The sequence below is a fragment of the Cajanus cajan genome, chromosome 10 (assembly GCF_000230855.2).
Source record: "Cajanus cajan strain Asha chromosome 10, NIPB_CcT2T_4, whole genome shotgun sequence".
Classification (NCBI taxonomy): Eukaryota; Viridiplantae; Streptophyta; class Magnoliopsida; order Fabales; family Fabaceae; genus Cajanus; species Cajanus cajan.
In genome coordinates, this window is record NC_138526.1 from 3,140,393 (window position 1) to 3,163,481 (window position 23,089).

Here is a 23,089-nt window from a genome sequence, read left to right on the forward strand (position 1 = left end):
AGACATTTAACCAATCGAAGAAACACACATGGGTTTGGACATTGTTAAGAAAAGTATAGAACAAATCTATGATTTCTGACCTACGGTCACCCTTAAAACTATTAAGAAACCATTTTCTCTGAGTTGTCCAAACATCAGAGTAGAATTCCTTTGAAGGGAAGGTTTGTCTATGGTGTACTTATTCATAAGTGACCATATTGCATTTCAGATTGAGTAGGGGAATGGATTTCAGATGAGGTTTCTTCCTCAGCCGTACTGTAGATTGTTCTAGGAACAGACGAAGAATTGTCTAATCCTTGAAGGTTGGTTTCAGGAATAATGATTCTAGGAGCAGAGTCCTTAAAAGATTGAGAGGCTACAGAAAAAGACCTTCTAGCACTATTGTACTCCGATCTAGTAGCTTCTGATCTTGAAGAGAAAGAATTTCTCCGGTCAAAGATGATTTCTACCTTACCAGCCTCAGACTGCCTAATTTCTTGGAATTCTGGGGCTTGTCTAGGTAAAGTTGGGGTTGCTCTATCAATTTGCCAGGATGTAGGTAATTCAACCTCATCCCATTTTATGAGTTTGGGAACGGCCACGTTGGCTTTTGTCATGTCTGTGACAAACAAAGTGGTTTCCCGATTAGTTGTTTTAAGCAGAACCCTTGAATTACAAGTGTTCATGACTTTGTATTGGATTCTGTAAAGAAGGGCTACAGGGATAGATCCTTCTTTCATGTCCAACCCATGCAGTCTGATGTTTAAAAACAGCGAATCTAGAACATTTCTGTCTAAAAGACTCACAGTTTTGTTAGGGAAACAATTGAAATAGACAGGACCATGTCCTAAGCTTGTTTCTACGGTTCCTATAAGAGAATCGTGGAAGTCATTGTGCCTAATATCTCTAAGACACATAAGGATTGAGGCATTAAGCCCTTCTCTGATGAGAGGTTTGACAGCTACTTGGACACATCCTATATGGAGGTATTTATACTTCCTAGAATGCTCAGTAATTGATTGCTTTGTGAGGAGGTGGAATTCTTCACCAGTTTGGGGGTCCAAAGGGATGTTGTTTTCGGCAGTCTTGATGATATAATCAGAACTGCGGACATGTTTGTTTTCATCAGGGATGTAAAGATCATCCTGAGGGATTTTAGGGATTTCCCAGTTATCGATTGCTTGATTGATATCTTCAAAGCAGACTTCCTCTTCGAAGATATTGTTTTTAGGAGGTACTTCCTCCGTAGATTGGTGTTGCTCTGTGAGCAGATTTTTAGAAGAAGAAGACGAGGAGGAAGAAGCTTTGATAGTAAGACGACGGGAAAGGGAGCGAAGGAAATTACTCATGGTTTATCAATATCTAGTATCATTACCCTCACTTGGTTCCATAAGAAGTTATAGTAAGGTCTAAGTTAATTTTAATACAAAACCATCATATAAAGTTACTGAAGAGTTAAGGATCATAAACTAATTTTACTCAGAAAAACTCTTTTTTTTTTTTTTTTTTTTTTAGTTCGTGGCGTTGTTGGTGACTCTGTGACGAGTCTCTCTGGGGGTGTATGAAGACACTCTTCTGTACCAAAAGATCCAGAGTTTTCCAGCCAATAAACCAGTTAGAGAAATCTTTACAAAAATTTTCCAGATCTAGTAAGTATCTATGGTGATCTACGGTCAGCATATAAACTCCTGGACTTACAGCCTCTCCTTAGGTCTTACAGCCTCACGCCCCATACCAGAAACACCATAGATCCTCTACTAGATCCGAATGAAGATTTACACAACATTTACAAAACAAAATTTAAAGAAAGCAGTAAAGGGTAAAACATAGCTCATAGATCCAAAACATAATAACCTTACATCATAATTTTAATATTAAAAATAAACTTAAACCTTGCCATAAATTCCTACTTCCCCATCAGGCTCTGATACCAGAATGAAATGACGCCAAAATTAAGGCTTCGATCATCCTCTTCCAGGGGAAGGGAAGGGGAAAAGGATTAATTTTGGGCAAGCCAAACCGCCTAGAAAAATCATCATCCTCTGCAGAGGATATCCAATCAATCAAGGTCTCCTCCGAGACCTCTAAGAAAGGGTCATCTACCCAAGCTGAGTCATCTACTCAGCAGGCCATTGTAAAATCTGGGTCATCTACCCAGCAGACCAAGCCATCTGACTATGTCATGGCTTTACCAGCCCTTCAAGCCCTTCAAGATTGTGGGCTTACCAATCTCCCTTCCAAATCATGGAAACAAATATTTTCAGAAGAACCTAATGAACTCTTCTGGGACCAAAACCTGAAATCAATTATTTCAGAAATAGCCAAATCCAAAATCACCTTGCAACCAAAAGAGTTGGTTGAGCAGCCTCGGCCAATTACCCAAAAACAACCGTCTTCCTATCAACTGAAAGAAGGAAGATTTTATCCAACAATCCAAATGGAGCCCGAATTCTGGGATCCAAATCCAAATAAAATTTGTGAAATCATCTTTCCGCCAAGTTTTCTATTTAAACCCCTGAGTCTTAATAAGACCAGGACATTTTATGAATTTATTTTGGTGGATACTAAATCTGTTTCTATAAAACACCATTTTCAAAAGGGGGATAACCAGTTTATCACCCATTCAACATTTCAAATTCTTAAAGTTCTAACTTTCAAAGATTTTATATATATATATATATATATATATATATATATATATATATATATATATATATATATATATATATATATAAAGTAAGTTTAGAGCGTCCGTGTATACTAATTAATCTCAATTCAATATGTAAAGGTTAGCTTACGTAGCTGGTAAATATAAAATGAGTACTACAATGGTCCAATTGCAAAAACGGTTTATCATTATCCATGATTTGTCGGACCTATTCCACCTTCTATTTAATTTTATTTTTGGCAAAACATCTAATTTAGTCCCTTATAATAACTAATAGTTTCAATTTCGTCCCTCAATACTTTTTTATTTCAATTTAGTCCCCAATAATTTTAAAAAATGTCAATGTGGGACTTTCTGTCCAAATTTCACAAATGGCGTTAAATGTGATGACGTGGATGTCACGTAGATGTATAGGTGGCATGCATCCTCTCCCCCTTCTTTAATGATCTGGAACGGTCCGTTCTGAAATCAAAACGGTCCGTTTCGCTTGCATTCCTTGTGTGTTAATTTTGCATCTAGAACGGGCCGTTCCAGATTCAAAAAAAAACACACAAAGAATGCAAGCGGAACGGGTCGTTCTGGTTTCAGAACGGGCCGTTCCAGATCCTAGGTTTGTTCTTGAATATCTTAGTTCTCTGCATATTGAAATTTTAACCGGGGCAAATTGTGAACCAAGATTGATTTTCTTTAAACTTTTTAATATAGAGTATCGTCTCAATTTGGAGGAATTTAATGATATCTTTGGATTTCAAACCATAAGGGAAAAAAATCCAAGATCATTTAATTCATACATGTTTTGGGGGTTGTAACAGGTCATACGCCTAATTAATTTATTATTTATATGGGCAATGATGAAAAATAAGGATGAAAAGATCAACTCTAGTGCATATTTTAATATTTGAATTTATGTTATGTTATTAATTTTTGTTTTCAATCTTTAAACTGCTACGTTTTGTTGAACATTTTTTTGAAATGTAACACTTAAATTTAAACATTAATCCTGGTTGGCGTTCCAGAACGACCCGTACTGAATCCAGAACAGGCCGTTCTTAAACCAGAACAGCGTGTTCTGATTCACTCGTTGTGTGTTACATTTGCATCTGGAATGGGCCGTTTCAGTTACAAAATTAACACATAATGAGTGAGATCAGAACGACCTGTTCTGGTTTCAGAACAGGTCGTTCCATTAAAAAAAGACTATGAAAACTTGTCATGTATGTATCTACGTGACATCCACGTCATCTATATTTGACACCGTTTGTAAAATTTGAACGAAAAGTCTCACATTGACATTTTTTAAATTATTTGGGACCAAATTGAAACAAAAAATTATAGAGAGACGAAATTAAAATTATTAATTATTATAAGGGACCAAATTAGGTGTTTTGCCTTTTATTTTTAATTTTCAATTAAGTTTTTATTTTATTAAATAGAATGACATCTTTAGCCTTAATTAAATCATATCATGACCTTTATAATCTTAATGAAATCGGTCTAAGATCCTTGGTATTTGGTAATCTCTACAAAAGAAACATGTTGAATTAGGTAGACATTACATTAGTAAGACAATTTCCTAAGAATATCCTTACACGTGTGAAAAGACCCTACAACTTAGTATCGGAAGGGATCATAGAAAGCGTCAGCAACAACACTAACAAACCGGTTTCCCAATTCACAGACGGTGAAATCCCATGGCGGAGGAAGCGAAACCCGACGCAGAGCTCTTTCAGCTTCTCTTCAATCTCCTCCACGAGGTTCGTTTCCCTCTCTAAGTCTTTCCGTCTCAATATGTTGTTCTGTTTTCGAATTAAGCTTCAATTTTTCATTTTTGTGGAATTTGATCATCTGGGTATCTCACTTTTTGCCTTCTTGTTGTTCCCAGATCTGTGAATTGCGTTTCTGTTGCGATTTTTTTATGGTTTTGGGCTTGAATTCAGTTTGATTTTACACACTGGAGGCTGTTATCTAGCATAGGCACATACTTTGTTATCTCTCTGAGTGTGTGTTAGGTTTGTGATTAGTCCTTGTATGAACTCTGAATTACTGATGTTGCCCCTCTGTATGCATTTATAGTTTTATATGCTTCTTATGCTTAAAATGTGTGAATTAGGGGGATTAATCATAAAAGAAATTTTCCTGTTATTCTGATGCCATGATCTGAATTTGTATGATAAATGCAATGTAAGATGAATAGTTGGACAATCAATGGTTGATTGTCTTTGTCTCCTGGTGACATGTAGTAAGATATCATCATATCAAAACTTTGACGAGTTTTTTAAAAGAAAAAAAAATGAAACGAAAATTTGGTGGGTGTTGATGTGAGTTAAAGGATAACTAGCCTGAAGTTGCGACTATCAATTTTCATTGCTCCACATCCATCTCCATTTGTGAGTGGTTTCTTTGGTCAGCCTTCTTCTAGCGGCATGCACTTCTTGTCTTTATTTGCTTTCATTATATTTGTGATGGCTGCATGATTCAAGCATCCAAGAATTTGACTATGCATTTAGAGGTGTAATCAAGTTGGATTGGGTTGGGTTTGGCATGTTAAGAAATTCAAATCAATAAATGAGTCACATCACATGTTGGATTTTGGGTATGCAACCCTCACCGAATAAACCTGATCTCAATTGGGTTGGGTGATCGAGTTTAGGGCTCTTTTTTCTTGCACTGACTGGTTGAGCCACAAACCCCTGCTTGCAAGCAGCACACTACCACGAGATCTGCAAAGTGAAAGATTTACAAAGCCCTCATTTCCTTAGTCAGTATATTTTTTCATTTTGGGTCATTTTTGTCGGTTTGAAAACCAGTTACCTTAAAACTGAACGGAAGAAGATTGGGTTGGGTAGAATATAACCAGATTAATCCAAACCAACAGAATTGGGTCAGGTTGACTGGTTTGTGGTTCATCCCATACCCACTTAGACTCCTATGTGCAATGATGCACCTTGTAGTTCATTGTGCCCATCATGTATTACATACAGTACACCCTTGTAATATCGCTGCACATGTAATAACAGATAATCACATGCCTTTTCATGAAGCTGCTGTTATCCATGTTTCAATTAGGAATGATGTTTGGATAATAATGATGCAAAGGAAATAAAAAGTTACCCATATATGCCTTAAACAGTGTGTTTGGACCAAGTAAATGATTGATACGAGTCATGTTTGTTTGCAAAATTTGGAGATGAATGAGCATTATTTAGTGAGGATATTGTATGACAACCAAAACCTTTTCCCATTAAATGGAATTGGCAACATGGATCAAACAATATCATTATTCATTATGTTGTGTCAAAAATAAAATCTTTGTAGAGGCCAGTTGGAATTAAATTTATTTTAATGGTTTCACTTGAAGTCTTTATTTGCTTCCTACTCTAACTAGTGGATTATTCTCCATCTTATCATCACTTCCAACTGGCTCTTCTATTGCTCTTCTTCTCAACTGTAAAACAAATCTATGACTGCCAAAAAATAAAAGGGAGACCAAGTTCACGAGTTCCAATTATTGGGGCCTAGGGAGTGTAAATGCACACCACCTTACCCTTTCAAAAGGAAAGGCTGTTTCTAGAGTTGTTACCCATGATATGACCCTCCAGTGAGGATACTGTACCCAACAAAAGAAAAATCTAGAGGCTTTTTGTGAAAACTATGGAGTTCTGGATTTCTCCATTGGGAATCTGTAGTGTGAATTACACATAATCATTTACAGTGTAATGAAATGAATTTCTTTTATTAGGCCCAAGCTAGAGCAAGATGAAGATCAGTGTTTTATGGTGGAGAATAATATATGTATAGCATTCTGTGATCTTCATTTTGTTGAACTATGACCTTAATCCCCTGCTTCCAATAATAAGATTTAATTTGTTTCCACTGTTCTTGTAAACATAAAAATATTTGACTACTTTTTTTTATTTTTTTATATTATTATATTATATTCATAATTTTAATATCTTTGGTCATGCTTCTACAAATTGCAAACTTCTAAATCACTGAAGTATACATTCTAATGCTTAAAAATATTGAAGAATATTACATATGTATGCTGCTTCTCTGGATTCCATCCATAACTTCCTCCACATTCTCTCTTATTGGCCGCAGCTATATAATATACTCATGCATGTTTGATGGTAACTGTGTAGGTGGAATCACTAACGAATCAAGAAGAAGTTGAGCTGCGTTCTAAAATTGAAACTCTTGGATTAGAGGTTACAAAAATTCCTTCAAAGTCAACCCAGCACCTTGACGAGGTAGTTTTCTCTTTATAGTTTAGCCATTCATTACTTGAGTTCTTTTATTCCTGTTTAAATGTGTTGGAACATACATGAAAAGATTTTATAATACCTTAGATTATCTTATGTTTTTTTTTTATCTCCTAGGATTATTTATCGTATTTTCTTTTCTTATCATGATTTATTATCTTAATTAGTTAGGATTATGATTATTATAAATAAGGGTTAGTGCTTTAAGTTTTATGAACATATCAAACACATAATTTCAACAAAATGCAATAACATTCTCTCTCTGTTTTTTTTTTTAATTCATTTTAGTTGGAAATAGCCAAGGAGTTGGATAAATTATCAGCAAGATTGGATGATCTTGATGAAATGGTATCAACGTCAATGGCTTCAGATCCACAGGTTCAGTCACTCTTGAGTGGTACAGCTGATGTGTGGATACCGGTTATCACTGCTACCTCTGAGGAAAGACGCAATTTCACGGGGTCTACTGTTGACAACACCACTCAAACAGATGTGGAGAAGTCCAAATAGATTCCTATTTTCTTGTATTTGAATGTAGACATATTTTTGGTGCTGTCTAGTGTACTATTTCCATTTATGTGTAATAAACTGAGTTGAGTTACACAAAGGAAGTTCTTCATTACATTGTTCCTTTCATGGACTTGCTATTGATGCCAATCAAATATTGAAATTGGAAACAGATGAGGAAAAAAAAAACATTTCTTTCAAAGATTTTGAGACATTCTACAAGGAGAACTGAGCATGAGGAGTTACTTTTTTTCTCTCTCTTTGTTTTTCTGGGTTAAATGGTAAGATCTTTGACTCAAGAATGGAAGAGGAGAGGTTGATTCCTGCCATCTTGATTTGATTTTGATTTTTCAATTTGTTAATCTTGAGTGGGGAAGTTGAAACCCAGGGTCTTGTTAATGCGATTCATGTGGTGCCTTTAATTTAATATCTTACATTGTGGATTTGGGATTCATAGTGGAGCAGATTGTTTATGAAACTAGAGTAAAAACATATTTTATGGGCTTTAGTTAGTTGTGAGCCCTGTTTAATATGTAAGGAATGGAGAATTTGTCATCTCACAATGTAACCGGGTGACAATGCCCACATTAAATAAGAAGCAATTATGTTTTTATGACTTTCCTTTGAAAGATTCAGAAATTTGGAACCTCTAAGAACCCAGAAAGAAAGTTTTATGTGTGTGGAAGATATTATTATTATTATGCATGTTTGGTAGATGTGTTGGTGAATCATGTGATGTTGGGGTGTGGGGAGGATGGAGGAGAGGGGACTAGCTGGGTGTGTTCCGAGGTGTGATTGGGTTTGGTGTGGTTTGGAAGGGATGAATGTGGTATTGAGATGCCAAGGGGGAATTTGAATGCTCAATTTAATTCCTTCTGCTTCAGTCCTATTATTTATGCCACTAACTCTAAGTTAACAGTTAATAGATAGATTTCATGTTATTGTTTCCCCAATTCTATCCATTTCTTCATCCCCATTGGCTTCTTTTAACAACAAACATTTTAGTCCTAACAACACCACCCCTCCTAGACCTTCTAATGTGAGGAATGTGATAAAGACTGCATGGTGCCGCTTTGCTTTATAAACCACAAAGCCGGTAATATTAAGTATGTTTAAGATTTAAGATTGAAAGAAGAACAAGAGTTTGTTATGTGCTTCTGCTGTTATTCACTTACACAGACATGGATTTGCATATATTAGAGTGACTTAACTTGTAGTTGAAGTGATCCCTTGTCATTTTGAAAGGTTGGATTCCATTCTATCATGAGTGGAAGTATATTGTTTCTTATTGTTTCAAATGTGCCTTGATAGTGTTAGACGTCATGAATGCAGCGCAGGGAATTTGTCGAAGTATACTAAATAGTCTGTGATCAGCCAATTTGTTTTTAGTCCTAGGGTATGCTTGAACAAGCCTTTCCAGAAGCATTTTTAGATGAAAAAATATAAAGCCAAACTAAATTAAATTTTTTTTATAAGCTAAAAATAACTTATACATAAGTTAAAAATAAGATTTTTGAGAAGGTAATAAGAGAAAGCTTTTAAAGAATAACTTATGTATAAGCTAATTTTAACTTATGGAGAAGTTTATTTTATTTTTTCTTTTTATTTTGCTTTTTTAGAAGTACTTTTAGATAAATTTACCCAAACAATTCCTAAATAACATGATGTACATCAAATTTTGCTCTTAGATTGGTCAAAAAACTAATGTAGAACTAACCAACTCAAGGGAGATCATAGCTCATAAACATAAATGTCAATGTTATTTTGGTCAACTGGAAGTTTCACTTAAGTGGTTAGAGGACCTGTAGAAATGCATATACTAAAACAATGGAAATATAGGAGAGGAAACAGAATGAGTCCATATGGTAATCCTTTTCTCATAGGAGAATTTAATTTCTTTATATATAAATTTATGAGCTAAATTTAGAGTTCACACTTATATAGACGAAAATTTAATGAAATTAAACTTCAACTGCTTTCTAATCGAGAGCAATATACGTATCTCCTCCTTTCCTCTAATCAAATATATTGATTACCAAACCAACCCCATGTCAAATTTCAATTTTGGACTATAAATATTGACAAGAGGAACCCCTTTTGTTTCAAATTTCTAAGTTTCAACTTTGAATTTGTAACCCAGTATTATGAGTTGTATGTTTTATATATATTGCATGTTATTTGATTTATGTTGATGTGATGTTTTTAGTGTTTTTAGAACTTTAAGGATTAAATTTTTTTTAAGAGTTTAATTATTTGGAGTTATTTTGTGTTGAGATCAAAGTTGATCTATAATGAAGTTTTACAGAGAAGTTTCTTAAGAGATAGACTTTTTTCTTTTATGAATTCATATAAGTGTTCTAATATTTTTGCAGAGTAAAGTAGTAGTAACTGAGTTGAGATTTGGAGCTAAGAATCAGTAAAAGAAGTCGTCATACAAAAGTTTGGGGTTCTCGAGATTTCCTTTTTCTATTTCTTATTTATGGAAGATTTGAGAGGTAAGGAAAACTTGTAGTTTAATCTTTTTGTGTTGAATATATTGGTTTTGTTGTGTTGATCACGCCTTGGATGACATTGATGTTTGTTAGGTCAAAAGATAATCTTAGACCCAGACTTTATGTTTTAATGATAACAAACATAAACATATTATTAAAGAAAAAGTTTTTCAAATCAAGCCTTAAACAAATAGAGAAAATATAATATATTAAAACGATTAGTTATTAGGATATTAAGTCTTATAGATGAAACACTTCTTCTAAAAGGCAAATGTTTTGTATTTATATCATTTATGATGTCTAATAACAATAATTATCTTTGTCTACATAATTCCTTAATAGATTGAATGAAAAGTTTCTTTGATACTAACAATTCACTAAAGGAACTAAAGGTATGTTTTGCATTAGAAAGGAACTAGCATATCTTGTAAAGCATAAAAAACTACAGGAAAAGATGCTTAGAACTAGCACACGCATGGTTCCTCTGTTTTGGTACCTAAAAGGTGATAAGTAGCTTCTTTGATTAAATAAGAAGTGATAATTTGGTGAAATGCATTTAATGCACCAACAAACTCTTTTCTCTACATCGAATGAAAATGAAGACAAATGAAGCAAGTTTGTGAGAGACGTTTAAGGATTTGTAACGGTCACCTTCATGCACCACCTATATAAAGAAACTTGAAGATTCAAAAGAAAGAAAATAGATAGATTTGACATGAACATCATTGTACATTTCTTTATAAGTCTTGTACTTAATTGGTTGTATCATGTCTTAATAGTATAACGAAACAACATTGTTAGCTTATCCAACTTTAACTTTGTGTTATTGCTTTGAGTTTGAAAAGGCTTGAATGTAAAAGAACACTTGGTTGAACTAAAAGTGACTTATAAAAGCATACTTGTATCTTTGTAAAATATAATGGAACTTGATCGGGTTGATCAAGAGCTGAACGTAGTCTCAATGATCGAGATGAATCAATATAAAAACTTAGTGTGCTCTTCTTACTTTACTTTATGTCTGCTTTCTTATGATCTTGTTACTATTTCACTATTTCAAAAAGGTTTTGATTTTTTCATAGACACTATTCAACCGTTATTCTAGTGTCTCTCTTTTCTCTAAAATATTGAATTGGAAAGGCTTGAGCCTTGATGTTTTATATTCTTGGGTTTTTTCTTGGTGTTGGAAGAAGAATTGATGATCTTGTGGTATTGTTGTTGCATGTCATAATTATTTCAATTTATAAGTTGTATGATATAAGTAGATGATGAATTTTGAATTGCATGGATGAATTATGATGTATAATGAGAGGATTTTAAGTGAAAAGTTGGATTTTGTGTGTGAAAACCCTATTTTTGCCTAAAAAGAGTTCATGGCGCCCAACTATCATTTATGATCTAATGAACACCTACCTAGAATTATGATCTCGCTCAACTATTGATGTGTGATCTAGCGAGATAACAATTATATTGCTAAGCTCGACCAGCGAGACATATCGTGTCCGACAACAGGTCCCACAGAGGATCTTGATTTCCTAACAAGATATGGCCACCCAACAAGAGGACCTATGATAGACTATGGCCAAGGCCAAGGAATCCAAGAGATGATATCTTAAAAGAACCAAGAGGAATGGGATGATATTAAAGACCTTTCATATGTTTGTACATATAGTAGTCTCTTTGTATAGGCTTATTTTTGCCTTTGTATTTGTAAGACACTTTACTTGCTTTTAACTAGTGATTGTATATTGATTTTAGGGTGGGTTACTTGGAGAGTTTAACTCCATTTAACCTCCCTAGTTGATACATTCATTTTGTATTTTTCAGTAGAGAAAAAGGGGTGACAATTAGCAAAGCTAGGGAGTGTACTTAGAAATTAGGCCTGAGTTGGGCCTAGGCAAAATTTTGCATATTGGACTCATTTTTCTCCTAATTTTTCATAGATTTGATTTAGCTAGGTCTCATCATCATTTGATGAACCTAACTAAACCAAATCAATAATTTTTGAAACAAATCAAAGGAGAAAAATAAGCCAAGGCCGCCTAGCTCCTTCATTTCTCTTTGGCCGAAATTTCCATGTACATTCTTGAGTTTTTGAAGCTTATCCTCCAAGTTTCTAAACCATTGTAAGTTAGGTTGACCTTACCATGGTTCTTAAGTGAACCATGGTCAAGGATAGCTTCTCCTACAAGTTTTAGAAACCATGGATGGTTAGCTTCACCTTACCATGGTTCCTAGTGAACCATGGTTAAGGTTAGCTTCTCCTAGAAGCTACCTCTCCCTATATATTTGTAAAACCTTCTCTTGTATTCACTTTTGGACATTTATGAGAAAAAGAATTCAGAACTCTCTCTCATTTTCAAGAGTCAAAATTCGTGAGAAACCTTCTCTTAGGTTCTCTCTCAAGGTTCCTTCTCCTAGAAGCTTGGTTTCTCAAGTTTCTTCACTTCTTCAAGAGGTAACCGAACCTCTCTTAGGTGCTTCTCCACCATTGGAGAATCCTCTAAGGTGATTCCGCCACCTTCAAGGAGTTCAACCTCATGGAGCATTTCGGTCCTTGCATGGAAAGCTTGGAAGAATATCAATCCTCTCCAAGTACTTCCATCAACCTATAAAAGTATTCATAGCTTAATGAGCTTTTGATCGCCCAACAAGAAGCTCTAGAAGGGTTTGGCTCCCGAAGAGCCAAAATCCCTCTTAATAAGGAAAGTCACGGAGCATTTTCTTCGTTAAAAAAGGGTAGTGTCACTTAGTGAGGATCTCTAAAGAGCTTATGATGGAAACTTGGTTTGGAACCAGATTTATGTTGATTCCTCTTCCAGCTTCTCCCTACACTTGACTTCTTGGTTCTCCTTAAGCTTCTCCAAAGCTACCAATGGACAAAGAAGCTTCAGATTTCACCTTCAATGGTGAAGAACACTCTCAAGTGGCGCCACTCCTTGGAGAAAGATTAGCCACTTCAAATCTCACCACACTCTTGTATGAAGAGGATAAGAGAAATGGATTAAAATCAAAGAGGTTGAGACTTTTGGAAGAGAGAAAATCTGAACAATTTTCGAAATTCTCTCAATATATGCATCAAAAGTGTTTACAAAGTGAAGGAAAAGACTTATATAGTGAGGAGGTGGCTTATGGTGCAAGCTAGGCTAACTATGGTTCAAGGAGAACCATGGTTAGCCTTCTTACACTCAAGCTAACCGATCTAGTAACCTGGAAGCTTGTGGAACAAACTAAGCTTCAAAGCTTATGGAGCAAGCCAAGCTAGAAGCTTATAGTACAAGTTAACCAAGTGTGTGGGAGAAGCTAGAAGAGCTAGGCGAACTATCTTGTTTTCCTTCACTTAATCCAATCCAAAAATGTTGGAATTGGTACAGTTAGGTTCATCTAATGAGGATGAGACCTAGCTAAATCAATTCCTTGGATTAAATGGAGCAAAACAAGCCCAATATGTAAAAATTAGCCTAGGCCCACTATAGGCTCAATTGTTAGCTTCACCTACACACTTTACTATTTGTCACCCCACTTTTACTACGAAAAATATGAAAATCAATGACCCTTAATACAAGGTCAACTGTAGCAAAAGTCTCCAAACAGCATACCCTAAAATCCCAAAGGGGTGACCTATAAGGAAAGGAAAATGTGCCTTATAAATACAAAGGCAAAATACACCTATGCAATTATCTACTAAATACAAGGTACAAGAATTCAAACTATACAAGGAATAAAGACTATGAGACTAAAAAGAGGAATCATACTCAATGTTCGTATTGAGCATGGGTCTAAGAAGCACCTCCTCTATAGAAGTCTTTTCTAGCCTCCTAATCATGGACCTAGTTAAAGGCCTAATGGTCTTCAAGTGTGAACTCTCCTATGGATCAACCTTCACCTTCCTTGGTATTATTTCTTCCAAAGGGATCCTTAGGAATTAGATTTCCATCGGCTTAGCTCTCCCAGCGAGAGCACCCTTGCCCAACAAAAGCCATGTTTCATGACTTTTTATGCTTAGTGATTTTATATGATATGTTGAGATGATAAGTTGAACATTTATGAAATTGTGTTGTATTGTGTTGCTATGATTGATGAATCATGTTGTAGAAAGTTGAAAGTGAAGTATGTTAAATTGTTTAAGTTGAATTATATGACGTTCCAATGTTGTAAGTTGTGTGTTGAGTTGAATCATATTGATAAGATGCATGATGTTGAACTATGTTGTGAACTTAGAAATAGAGGAGAAATTGTTATTATTGAAAGTTGGAATGTCCCATTGTATGAGTATGTGTTGTGGTGCTCTAAGAGTCCAATGTTGAAAAATCATTCTTAAGTAAGTTACCTCTTAAAGTGTTGAGTCTCTTAGAAGTCCTCAGTTGAGATCGTATAGGGCCAAGGTAAGATTGGTTTAGAAGTGACCAAATTGAGTAAGGTATAAAGTTGATGGATAAAATCCTTAACTGATTACTAGAAAGGTGCGTGGTATCGAGATAATAGTCAGCGAACTAAACCTACATGTGACTTGGTTAATGCATGTCAATATTGTTGTGGACTCACACCCAAGTCATACTATATTTGACGTGATACCAAACTTTTTTGGTTTAAGTGACAAAATTTGAGAAATCATTGTTGCCTAGATATTAAATTGATATCCAAAATTGTGTTGTATGACCTAGATATTATGAGTCTTTTGTGTTGTTGATTCAGTAGGGTCAAGTCACTTAACTACTCACTTGTCTTGTAAGAGATCTCTTAGTTGAAATGTGTGAAGACACACATAAATGTGTGTTATAAAGTTATTGTGTTGTTATGTTGATGTGATGATATGTTGTTAAGTTGAATAATGTGTTGTTGTGTTGTAAAGTTGGAATATCGATATAAGATGTAAAGATGTTGAACTACATTCACTTTATGAAGATGCTTATATAGTTAGTTGATTGCTCTATATTATATGTTATTTTCTTTTCATACAAGTTTATTTTTACTTTTCTATGTTGTTGATTTGCAATGATCATTTTATTATAAGAGTAGAATAAGATTAGGTTGAAGGGTGAGTAAAATGTTATGTCATGCAAAAAATAGTGTGTTTTGATGGAGGTTATTATAATATAATTAGTGTTGAAGAATTTTATTATAATTTAAAACCTCATTAAATGATTTTATTTAATTACTTTTTTTGTTATGGTGTTTTATTAAATCAGTTTTATGTTTTAATATATTTTTAATTATTTTTAATTAATGTTTTAATAGATTAAATAATTGTATTTTTAATTTTTTTATTTAATCCTTTTAACATATTTGACCAAGTCTTATTTTACTATTTTGTTGGGAAGTTATTTTTCATTTTGTACATTAGAAAAACTATGCACGTTACAAATTTGTTATTTGGTTATTTATATATTATGTGGATTTTGGTCCTTTTGTGATCATAAATATATCTCTTGGTTTTAGATTAAAACTGGACCGTCCCAGTTGCAGTCCGACTGACGCTCCCTGCGCGCACAGGACCGACTATAAACCCACGAAACATCCCAGTGGGAAGCCTGCCGAGTCCCAAGGGACTAGGAATCGAGGCGACAGGCGTATATCCCCATTCCCGACATGTCTACAAGGGCCACATTTCAAGCCTTTCCGCCTTATAGGCTCAAGGCTAGAAGGCTAGTGGACCATCCCGGTCAGAACCCGACTGGTCAACGTGACCCGACCTGACTCCACCATATATAGCAGACTGATTAGAACCTACGCCGACCCCCTCTTTTAGGGGTACTCGGTCTATGACTGACTATTCCCCTCGCGTGAGCCTGGCCGACCCCACATTAATCCCACTTGTCTAAGAACCTACTCGGTAAATTACTGACTAGGTCCCCCAAGTGGTCCTAGTCGGTAGGAAGCCGAGCCCTACCCCTTATATCGATACCATCTCGTGGCAAGGGAAAAACCCCACCCTTGCTCATCAGTTGTTTTATGGATAAGAGCGATTAAGGAAATCCCTGTATTCCCGGGGCCCGCGAGGCCTATAAGCAAGAAGACTATATAATCTAAAACCATAGAGTTAGGATGGCAGATTACACTTTTGAATGCTCTGGCTCTAAGGCACGATCTAGGAAAAAACCCTAGTCCACCCTTTGGCCAGAACATTTTGGCGCCCACCGTGGGGTTACGGTGAAACTTTTCCTATGCCCCAAGAAACACAAAAAACCTACACTTTACCATGGCGAGAGGCGGCAACAACAACAACAACTCGCAACCACCAACCATGGAGGAGATGATGGCCATGATCAATGGCTTAAGGGAGGAGAATGCGTGATCCAGGGAGAGAGAGGAGGCCATTCAACGAGAAAACGAGGAGATCAGGAGACGAGCGGATGAGATGTAGGCCAGAATAGCAGCTAGTACCAGGACTGTGGAGGAGGACATCATCCTGGAGGTCCCTAGAGACTTTCGACCATTCTCGGAAGCCGTAGAGGCTGAGATGATCCCTAGGGATCATCGGATACCACAGGTCGAACCCTTTGATGGAACGCAGGACCCCAGTCAGCATTTGACGGACTTCCGGGCTCAAATGTTGATCTGTCGAGGGAGCATGGAAGTCCGCTGCAAGTTGTTCATGGGCACACTCAAGAAGGCGGCGCTCGACTGGTTTAGCAGTCTTCCGGATCGATCGATCACCGACTTTGATGTATTTAGCCGACTCTTCATGGCGCAGTTCGCCGCTAACAAAAAGAAGCTGCCGATCACGTCGGATTTGTTTGACCTCAAACAACAACGCGAGGAGTCTCTGAAAGATTTCCTACAAAGGTTCAACGAGGTCGCCTTGAGGATAGCGTCGTTGGACGAGAGGATGGCGGTCATCGCATTTCAGAAAGGTTTGAGGTCTGGAGCCTTCGACATTACGCTCGAAAGGGCGAACTGTCAAACGATGTCGAAAGTATGGGCTTTCACCTTGAGCCACATTAAGACGGAGGAGAACCAGATTATTAAAAGGGCAGCTAAGAACCGAGAAGTAGGGGGCAGCAATAAGGAGGGAAATAAGCACCTTCGACTGTGATCAGACTGGAGTAAACGACGTGACCGATACAACGTGAAGGAGGGCAATTACAGGCAGGCCGATCATGGTGGTCGGTCAAGGGGCGAGTGGATGCGCAACAATGAAGAAGAGAAGTTTACTCCACTCACTGTTCCCAGGCAACAGATACTCCACGATGTCAACAGCGCATCATTGTTCGAGTTTCCGGCGGCGACGGAGCGTCAGTTGGGGCCCTTCAAAATCGATTGGTGTGAGTTCCATATGGCTCACGGGCACTCTACTGAAAATTGCTTCGTCTTGGGGAGGCAGATTGAGTGCTTGATCAAGGAGGGACGATTGAAGGAGTTTGTGGCAAGAAAGCAGGAGGGAAGTTCGTCGGATAGGCGATCCAGGCGCATGCAGGATGACACCAGGAGGGATAGGCGTAGGGAGAGATCTCCCCCTAGAGACACACCAGCAAAGGTGTTAGAAACCCATCAGCAGCCCATCCATGGGGATTTCAATACCGTAGCAGGGGGCTTTGCCGGTGGGGGACCTACCTCCGCTGCCCGAAAGAGGTACTCTCGGTCGGTGTTAACTGTATCGGAATTCAGGCGACCACCCCAGCCTGAGATTTCATTCTCAGACTCGGATTACGAAGGAGTAGCTCCTCATGAGGATGACCCCGTCGTTGTATCGGCGATTGTCATGGGGTACAATGTGAAGCGTGTGTTGATCGACCAGGGAAGTTCCGCGGATATTTTATTCTGGGAAACTTTTGAGGGAATGAAAATACCTAACGACCGACTAATTCCTTATGCAGGAACTCTAGTGGGTTTTGCAGGAGACCAGGTCATAGCAAGGGGATATGCCGATCTGGAGACGACCTTCGGCCAGGGTGCTCAGATGAAGACGGTGGTCGTTCGGTATTTGGTGGTTAATGCTCAGTCATCCTACAGCATACTGATCGGCAGACCGACCCTGAACAAACTAGGAGCGGTAGTGTCTACTCCCCATCTGAAGGTAAAGTACCTGTTGCCGAGCGGTTCTATGGGGACTCTCAGAGTGGATCAGGAGGTTGCTCGGAAGTGCTACGGTGATAGTTTAAAAGCACGAAGGCGACTATATACCGCGCAGGTCGAGCAGGAGGTCCACTCCATCGATCTAGACCCTAGAGTGAGCCATTTTGATCGCTGACCAGTCCCTGTCGAGGACATTAAGGAAGTGACGTTGGCGGAAGAAAAGAAAGTAAAGGTCGGTACGTCCCTGAGCCAGGAGGGCGCAGAGAAATTGGTTGAAGTATTGAAAGCGAACATGTCGGCATTCGCGTGGCATGTCAAAGATATGCCAGGAGTGGACCCCGATTTCATGTGCCACAAGCTAGCCATTGATCCACGTGCGAAGCCAGTTATCCAGAAGAGGAGGAAGTTTGGCGACGACAAGCGTAAAGCCATTGCTGAAGAGACCGACAAGTTACTGACGGCGGGGTTCATACGAGAAGTACAGTACCCGACCTGGCTTGCAAATGTCGTGATGGTACGTAAAAGCAGTTGAAAGTGGAGAATGTGCACAGATTTCACTGACTTAAATAAGGCATGCCCGAAAGATTCGTACCCTCTGCCGAATATAGACTGCCTCGTTGATGGTGCGTCGGGGTACAAGCTGCTAAGTTTCATGGACGCGTATTCCGGTTACAATCAGATCCGAATGCACCCAGCCGATGAGGATAAAACCGCGTTCATTGCCGACCAGGCCAATTATTGCTACAAGGTAATGCCTTTTGGTTTGAAGAATGCAGGTGCAACGTATCAGCGTTTGATGGACAAGGTGTTGGTGGACCAGCTGGGTAGGAATGTGGAGGCTTACGTAGACGACATGGTGGTAAAGTCAATGAGTTTGGATCGGCATTTAGACGACTTGAAGGAGCTATTTGAAACCATAGGAAAATACCAGCTCAAGTTGAACCCCGAGAAATGTTCTTTTGGAGTCCAAGCAGGAAAATTCCTCGGTTTCTTGCTAACTCATCGCGGCATCGAGGCAAATCCTGAGAAGTGCTCGGCAATCATCAACATGAGGAGTCCTTCCACGGTGAAGGAGGTGCAGCAGCTCGCGGGGAGGATGGCTTCATTATCTCGTTTCCTGTCCAAGTCAGCCGACAAGGCGTTGCCGCTATTCCAATGCTTAAAGAAGAACGACCGATTCGCCTGGACAAACGAGTGCGAGGAAGCCTTCACAGAACTAAAGAAATCGCTAGCATCGCCGCTGATCCTGACTAAACCGCGGCTGAATCTTCCCCTATTGATTTACATATTGGCATCCGACCGAGCAATCAGTGCAGTACTGGTTCAAGAGCCGGAAAGCACCCAAGTTCCGGTATACTTCGTGAGTCGGGTCCTACAAGGCGCAGAAACAAGGTATCAGAAGATCGAGAAACTGGCTCTTGCAATACTGGTTACAACGCGGAAGTTAAGACACTATTTCCAGAGTTATGAAGTGATAGTCCGTACTGACCATCCGATTAGACAAGTACTACAGAAGCCCGACCTGGCAGGAAGGATGATGAAGTGGTCTATAGAGCTATCAGAGCATTCCATCAAGTATGAGCCGAGAGGAGCAATCAAAGCTCAAGCACTAGCCGACTTCATAATGGAGTTGACCGCGCCCGCCGACGAGGGTGAGGTCGGAGAGACACAGTGGATCTTGTCAGTGGATGGAGCATCGAACCTTGGAGGAAGTGGAGCAGGGATCGTCTTGGAAGGACCGGGAGGAGTTTTGTTGGAACAGTCGTTGCGCTTCGAATTCTGAGCAAGCAATAACCAGGCCGAATATGAGGCGTTGTTGGCTGGCATGGCATTGGCGAAGGAAATGGGGGCGGCGAGTCTGTCAGCACGAAGCGACTCTCAATTGATCACGGGGCAGGTAGCAGGCACTTTCCAAGCAAAGGACCCTCAACTGGCTAAGTACTTGGAAAAAGTTAAACTTCTATCGGAGAATTTCCGAGAGTTCACGCTTAACTACGTTCCACGAGAGCAAAATTCACGAGCCGATCTGCTCTCAAAGCTTGCAAGCACAAAGAAGCCAGGAGCCACTCGGTCAGTCATCCAGGAAACATTGACTCAGTCGAGCATCAACACTCCACAGGGGAATGTTCTTTTCATCCAAGAAGAGCTCGATTCATGGATGGGACCGTACATTGCATACTTGACTCGGGGGGAGTTGCCAGAGGATAAGAAGGAGGCGTCACTGATACAGAGAGAGTCGGCCAGGTTCGTAATCATCAATGAAAGATTATATCGAAGAGGCTTTAGCTCTCCCCTCTTAAGGTGTTTGACCACGTCACAAGCGCAAAGAGTGATGGACGAAGTGCATAGCGGAATGTGTGGAAGCCATATCGGGGGACGAGCTCTGGTGTACAAAGTGGCAAGGGCAGGTTACTTTTGGCCGAGTCTGAGGAATGACTGCGTCAATTGGGTTCAGAAATGTGATGGATGTCAAAGGCATGCAACTCTGCACCATTCCCCGGCTGAACGACTCCACTCGATCCTGTCTCCTTGGCCATTCAACAAATGGGGTATTGATATTCTCGGTCCATTTCCGATTGCTGTGAGACAGTTAAAATTCTTGATAGTGGCTGTGGACTACTTTAGCAAATGGATTGAGGCAGAGCCTGTAGCAACCATCTCGGCAGAGAAGGTTAGAGCGTTTCTATGGAAGAATGTGGTGTGCAGGTTTGGCGTTCCCCAAGTACTAGTTTCTGACAATGGGACACAATTTGCAAGCGCGAGAGTTCGCGACTTTTACAGGCAGATCGGCATCCGAATGACATTCACCTCTGTCAAGCACCCTCAATCTAACGGTCAAGCTGAGTCGGCAAACAAGGTCATACTCTCGAGTTTGAAGAAGCGCGTCCAAGACTCAGGCGCTTCATGGGTAGAGGAGCTTCCCCGGGTGTTATGGTCATACCACACAACCGTTCATTCGTCGACTCAAGACACTCCATTCAATTTAGTGTACGGAACAGACGCCATGATCCCGATTGAAATCATAGAGCCCTCCGTACGCACCACATCTTTTTCTGAAGCGGAATCCGACCAGGGAAGGCGAGTTGACTTGGACTTGATCGCCGAGACGAGAGAGAGAGCAAAGATAAATCAAGTAGCAGCCCAGAGAAGAGCAGCTTTCAAGTACAACACAAAGGTCGTTCGAAGAGACTTCGTTGTAGGAGACCTCGTTTTGAAGCGTGCTCAGCTAACACAAATGAGGAACAAGTTGTCACCGAAATGGGTCGGCCCGTATAAAATTGATGATGTGGTCGGCAAAGGAGCTTACCGACTCAGGACCTTGGATGGAGGGATGATACCAAGGACGTGGAACGCTGCAAATTTGCGCTTTTACTATAGCTAGTCCGTTTATCCATTTGTATTAGGTGCACTCTTTTCCTAACTCAGTATTTTGTCCCTGTAAAAATATGAGGGGGTTTTGCTGAGAAGGTTTTTAACGAGGCACCACCTTTTCAATCCTAATAAATGTCATCTCATTGCTCTCTTTTATTGACTCCTAACATGTCTTATTTTAAAGGCACAAAACTCGTGATTGTCGGCAAAAGTCCGACTGGGCGAGTATAAATAACTCGAAGACAAAACTCGTGATTGTCGGTAAAAGTCTGACTGGGGGAGTATAAATAACTCGAAGACAAAACTCGTGATTGTCGGCAAAAGTCCGACTGGGCGAGTATAAATAACTCGAAGATAAAACTCGTGATTGTCGGCAAAAGTCCGACTGGGCGAGTATAAATAACTCGAAGACAAAACTCGTGATTGTCGGCAAAAGTCCGACTGGGCGAGTATAAATAACTCGAAGACAAAACTCGTCATTGTCGGCAAAAGTCCGACTGGGCGAGTATAAATAACTCGAAGACAAAACTCGTGATTATCGGCAAAAGTTCGACAGGGCGAGTATAAATAACTCGAAGACCAAACTCGTGATTGTCGGTCAAAATCCGACTAGACGAGTATAAAAAACTCGAAGACCAAAAACTCCCAAATCAAATCGAGAAACAGTCAACACGACGGATGACAACATTTAATATAGTCGGATTTTAGGCGACTCCTTCATGCAAGAAAATTTGATTCTTTCACTAGGCTAAATGTTGTTTCATTCCCAGTCAAGCAATTAGTAGGGAAAGAAGATCGGAATCCAACTGATCAAGTGTTTTTCACTTAAATATGTGAAGTCGGAATTTGGACTACCAGTTCCATCAAGACGGCATTCGGCCGACTGGTTCCGTCAAAATTCAAATTTTTAACGGAAAAATCGTTGCTTTGTTTCAAGTCGGTAGCTAGACGATTATTTACATTAAAGTTCTTTTTAATCTCCTTACTATGATCGGGATTGGGCCGATATTATGGCCAAAGTTCACTTTTGATCTTATAACATCTTCCTTTACTAAAGTCGGTATTTGGACGACTTCGGCCTTGAGATAAAATTTTAACTAGAAAATTTTTGGTATTTTCTCGTCGGTATCTGGACGACTAGGTGCCTTGAATTTCACTTTTTAACTGAAATTTTTTTTCCATTTCCTAGTCGATTTTTGGACGACAGAAAAAATCAGTTATTTTTCCAGTCGGTAATTGGGCGACTGGTTGCATTGATTTTCAAATGATTAACGGAGAATATTCGTCATTTTAGTAGTCAGGATCTGGACGACTGGTTGCATTGATTTTCAAATGTTAACGGAAAATACTCGTATTCTTTCTAGTCGGTATTTGGACGACTAGATACCTTGAGATTCATTTTCAACTTAGAAAAATTTTGCTAGTCGGTATTTTGACGACTAGTCACCTGGAGATTCAATTTTTAACTTAGAAAAATTTTGTTATTTTTTCTCTAGTCGGTATGTGGACGACTAGTTACCTTGAGATTCATTTTTAAGTTGGAAAAAATTCTGGTATTCTCTCTAGTCGGTATTTGGACGACTAGTTACCCTGAGATTCATTTTTAACTTAGAAAAATTGTTATTTTATTAATCGGTATTTTGACGACTAGTCACATGGAGATTCAATTTTTAACTTAGAAAAATTTTGTTATTTTTTCTCTAGTCGGTATTTGGACGACTAGTTACCTTGAGATTCATTTTTAAGTTGGAAAAAATTCTGGTATTCTCTCTAGTCGGTATTTGGACGACTAGTCA

The 23,089-nt window shown here is 38.7% G+C and overlaps 1 protein-coding gene and 1 long non-coding RNA gene across 2 annotated transcripts in view; one reads left to right on the forward strand and one right to left on the reverse strand.

Annotated features, from left to right (window-relative positions):
* Window positions 1–4,261: 4,261 nt before the first annotated feature.
* On the forward strand, window positions 4,262–7,545 carry LOC109805434 (ecotropic viral integration site protein). Its single transcript, XM_020367501.3, has 3 exons — window positions 4,262–4,401; window positions 6,790–6,897; window positions 7,198–7,545. The coding sequence occupies exons 1-3, from the start codon at window positions 4,339–4,341 to the stop codon at window positions 7,417–7,419; spliced, it is 393 nt and encodes a 130-aa protein (XP_020223090.1). The 5' UTR covers window positions 4,262–4,338; the 3' UTR covers window positions 7,420–7,545.
* LOC145952579 (uncharacterized) overlaps window positions 4,401–23,089 on the reverse strand; it is a 28,807-nt gene continuing 10,118 nt past the window's right edge. Inside the window, exon 4 of the long non-coding RNA XR_014430024.1 lies at window positions 4,401–5,646. This is a non-coding gene — a long non-coding RNA (uncharacterized LOC145952579). The remainder of the gene's footprint in view (window positions 5,647–23,089) is intronic.

Coding starts and splice junctions, on each gene's coding strand:
- LOC109805434 (XM_020367501.3), top strand. CDS start 4,339: ATGGCGGAGGAAGCGAAACCCGACGCAGAGCTCTTTCAGCTTCTCTTC. Junction 4,402..6,789: donor TCTTCAATCTCCTCCACGAG/GTTCGTTTCCCT, acceptor GTAACTGTGTAG/GTGGAATCACTAACGAATCA. Junction 6,898..7,197: donor CAACCCAGCACCTTGACGAG/GTAGTTTTCTCT, acceptor AATTCATTTTAG/TTGGAAATAGCCAAGGAGTT.